Here is a 4,440-nt window from a genome sequence, read left to right as displayed (position 1 = left end):
GTGTGTGTGTGTGTGTGTGTGTGTGTGTGTGTGTGTGTGTGTGTGTGTGTGTGTGTATCACCTGAACACATCCTCTGAATCCACTGATGACTTTATTCCTGCTGTCTGTGATTCCGCCGACACTCACAGTCTTAAGTTTAACACCCTTCAGCTTAGAGTCCAGATCCATAGACGACTACACACACACACACACACACACACACACACACACACACACACATTACATCTACATTAAATTGGTAAATAAATTCACTCTTTACAAAACATTTTAAGTGTATTAAACTATAAAATAATAAATGTAGTAATATTTTAAGACGAGGTCAAATGTATCATGTCTGACCGTGTACAGGCCGTGGTCGAGGCTCAGCGCCGCCGTTACGCCGCCCGCCGCGGGGCCCCGCAGCTCCAGCAACAGATGATGCCATTGGCCATCGCTCACTGTGACATCATCAACACGAGACACGGTGGAGTCCTCGCCGCGCTGGACCGACGTCAACACGTAACCCTCCCTCAGCTGACACACACACACACACACACACACACACACACTCAGTGACGTCCATTCATCATTTACAGACCAAAACAACACTGATGACATCATCACTCAATTCACAAACACCTGTCCTATCAAACACGCTCTACGATGAATCATACATATGAGAGTATAATATATTCATGTAAAATATTATATGAATCAAGTATCAACTTATCAATGTCCCACTCCAAATGTCAATAGGAAATACATATACATAGAACAAAAAAAGTTGTTTTTCAAATCTAATAACAAAAACTGCTTGTTAAACCCAGGTTTGCTGTGTGTAAGGTGTCATATCACACACAGCCAGCAGGTGGAGCTGCAGACACATACAAAAATCAGTCAGTGCACCTACCTGCTGAAGCTGATCAGCTGTGTGTGTTTATCTGTGTGTGTGTGTGTGTGTGTGTGTGTGTGTGTGTGTGTACCAAACTAACCATATTTTGGTGGCGTATTTGTATCAGTAACAGAGCTAAAGCCATCATTTGTAAAAACGGTGTGAATATGAAGTGTGTGTTTTAACTGCACCTGTATGGTGAGGTTGTGCTGTTGCGCTGAACTGATTTGAATCAGCGTCGCCGTCGGCTGTCGCGTGCGGAACATGAACTCCAGGTGCCACGGAACCGTTACCTTGGAGGCCAGATCCCGCCACGACAACAGGCCATTACCATGGAAACGCAGGGGGTTGGGCATCACTGCGGACAGACAGGTGTTGTTAATGACCGATCTGCCGCTAACGGACGCGCGGCTCACGTGACGCTCGCTCACCTTTCTCGCAGTTTCGTCCTCCGAATCCCAGCGGACAGTCGCATCGGAACGAACCCCACAGATCGACGCAGCTGCCGCCGTTCAGACACGGGTTAGTGCTGCAGAAATGACGCTTCGCAGAACATCCTGGGAAAACACATCGTACACTCATTACGGGATAGCATTGTCATGGTCAACGTGACAAATTTTTCTTTCTTTTTTTATAGCGCTTTTTACAATACAGATTGTGTCAAAGCAGCTTTACAGTATTAAACAGAAAAATAGTGTGTTGAAGGAAATTGAGCAAATTGATATGCTTCGTCGGGCCGCGAAGAAATATAGGGCTGAGTATCATCAGCATAACAGTGAAAGCTAACACTGTTTCCTGATGATATCTCCCAAGGGTAACAGGTGAAGCGTGAAAAGCAACGGTCCTAGTACTGAGCCTTGAGGCACTCCATACTGCACTTGTGATCGATATGATACCTTCATTCACTGCTACGAATTGATTGCGGTCAGATAAGTAAGATTTGAACCATGCTAATGCACTTCCTCTTATGCCAACATAATTTTCTAGCCTATTCAAAAGAATGCTGTGGTCCAGGGGTGCCCAAACTCGGTCCTGGAGGGCCGGTGTCCTGCAGAGTTTAGCTCCAACTTGCCTCAACACACCTGCTACAGAGTTTGTAGTATGTCTAGTAAGAGCTTGTAAGAGGGGGTTGGAGCTAAACTCTGCAGGACACCGGCCCTCCAGGACCGAGTTTGGGCACCCCTGCTGTGGTCGATAGTGTCAACCGCAGCGCTAAGATCCAGTAGCACTAATCACCGGCTAGGGTTCCGTTATTAGCAATGAATCCGGCCATGTCGATGTGCCGCTGGTCGATGCGCAGGTCCTTCATGCAGCCGATGAACTGCCGGCTCCGGACGGGAAAGTCCTCGGGGAGTTTGGGAACGCCGCCCAGCAGCAGTGGCCCCGTCAGATCCAGAGACCTGCCGCAAAACAACACAACATTACACAGTCGCGCTATTACTGGCGATCAGTGCTCGTCAGACTCACGCTCTTACTTCTTGGATCCTGATTGGCTGCCCTGGGCGGAGCACGAGTAGTTTCCGATCACGTGACTGAAGCGCAGAGCCACCGACGTGTCGCAATCGTCCACCGTCACCACGACGAACTTCTGATCGGATGGGCCCTGAGGGAGACCTGCGCGGTTCAGGACGGGCTGAGAGAGAGAGAGAGAGAGAGAGTGAGAGAGAGAGAGAGAGAGAGAGAGACAGACAGAGAGAGACAGAGAGAGAGAGAGTTCCATTTGAGTAGCAGCAGCAACAAGATGAGCTCCTGATTATTTTACTTTTAATATTGTTTTAAAATAAGACAGACATCCAGTTCTGACCAATTTAAAACAAAAAGACTTCATACAACTTATATTACCCACAAGAATAGTTTAAATCAACCAAGAAAAGAGAGAGAGAGAGAGAGACAGAGAGAGAGAGAGAGAGAGAGACAGACAGACAGACAGAGAGAGAGAGAGACGGGACGATCAGAGAACAGCGGCATCAAACACAACCATGAAAATACATCACAGACAGACAGTGACGAGCTTCATCTTCATTTCTGGTGTATTTCTATCTGTCTGGCATCTTGTGGATAATATGTAATCGTATAAATATATAATTATATATTATATTATATATTTTTTTTATACTTATAAAAAATATAAATGTAAAAATTAATCTTATATGAATATAAAATAAGGAGCTTCATCTTGATTTCTATTTGTTCAGACGAGTGACTTCAAACTGTCATCTGATTCCACTCGAACGAACACCAACAGACACAACGAGCCTGGCTTAATGAATGATCTCATCACACAGAGGTCACGACCCCTCTCAGACTGACCCTGCTGCTGCAGGTCACACATGCTGTGAGTTTAAACGAGCCAATCAGAGCAGCACAGGGGCGGGGCCTGAGAGTCGCAAATTCTTAATGGTCATAAAATAATGACGTAAACCACACACACACACACACACAGAGACACTCACACACACACACACCCACACACACAGAGAGATACTCTCTCACACACACACACACACACACTCTCTCTCACACACACACACACACACAGAGAGAGTCTCTCTCACACACACACACTCACACACACTCTCTCTCTCACACACACACACACACACAGAGAGAGTCTCTCTCACACACACACACTCACACACACTCTCTCTCTCACACACACACACACACACAGAGAGAGTCTCTCTCACACACACACACTCACACACACTCTCTCTCTCACACACACACACACACACAGAGAGAGTCTCTCTCACACACACACACTCACACACACTCTCTCTCTCACACACACACACACACACAGAGAGAGTCTCTCTCACACACACACACTCACACACACTCTCTCTCTCACACACACACACACACACAGAGAGAGTCTCTCTCACACACACACACTCACACACACTCTCTCTCTCACACACACACACACACACAGAGAGAGTCTCTCTCACACACACACACTCACACACACTCTCTCTCTCACACACACACACACACACAGAGAGAGTCTCTCTCACACACACACACTCACACACACTCTCTCTCTCACACACACACACACACACAGAGAGAGTCTCTCTCACACACACACACTCACACACACTCTCTCTCTCACACACACACACACACACACTCTCTCTCACACACACACACACAAACACAGAGAAACACAGAGACTCTCTCTCACACACACACACACACTCACTCACTCACACACACACACACACACACACACAGATGTGATCTGATCTGATTGTAAATGTCTGACTATATGTACATATATTAGTTGAAACCTTAAACTTCAGAAATGTAAACTAGAATTAGAAACTGACATAAATTAAGTGCTAAAATGACTAAAAAGCTCAATAAAACTAGAAATTATGAATCACATTCACTGACATCATGAACAAGCATTTACAAATGACAGTGATGCCTCTGCTGACCTCTGACCCCTGTGTGTGTGTGTGTGTGTGTGTGTGTGTGTGTGTGTGTTGACTGTCATCTTAAAGGAGTCGAGCACTATGCATGAGGTTACACACACACACACACACACACACACACACACACA

General features: G+C 46.1%; 1 protein-coding gene across 1 annotated transcript in view; it reads right to left on the bottom strand.

Moving 5' to 3' along the window:
• Nucleotides 1–4,440, bottom strand: part of LOC107574442 (cadherin EGF LAG seven-pass G-type receptor 2-like) — a 52,641-nt gene that overhangs the window by 15,933 nt on the left and 32,268 nt on the right. Inside the window, exons 6-11 of the mRNA XM_016260880.1 lie at nt 2,348–2,524; nt 2,109–2,272; nt 1,304–1,429; nt 1,064–1,230; nt 341–514; nt 62–175 (exon numbers count right to left, since the gene is read on the bottom strand). Of these exons, the coding sequence (XP_016116366.1) occupies nt 62–175; nt 341–514; nt 1,064–1,230; nt 1,304–1,429; nt 2,109–2,272; nt 2,348–2,524 (922 nt within the window). The remainder of the gene's footprint in view (nt 1–61; nt 176–340; nt 515–1,063; nt 1,231–1,303; nt 1,430–2,108; nt 2,273–2,347; nt 2,525–4,440) is intronic.

This window comes from Sinocyclocheilus grahami, unplaced genomic scaffold (assembly GCF_001515645.1).
Source record: "Sinocyclocheilus grahami isolate Dianchi unplaced genomic scaffold, SAMN03320097.WGS_v1.1 scaffold2229.1, whole genome shotgun sequence".
Lineage (NCBI taxonomy): Eukaryota > Metazoa > Chordata > Actinopteri > Cypriniformes > Cyprinidae > Sinocyclocheilus > Sinocyclocheilus grahami.
This window is presented reverse-complemented; position numbering and strand designations above follow the sequence as displayed.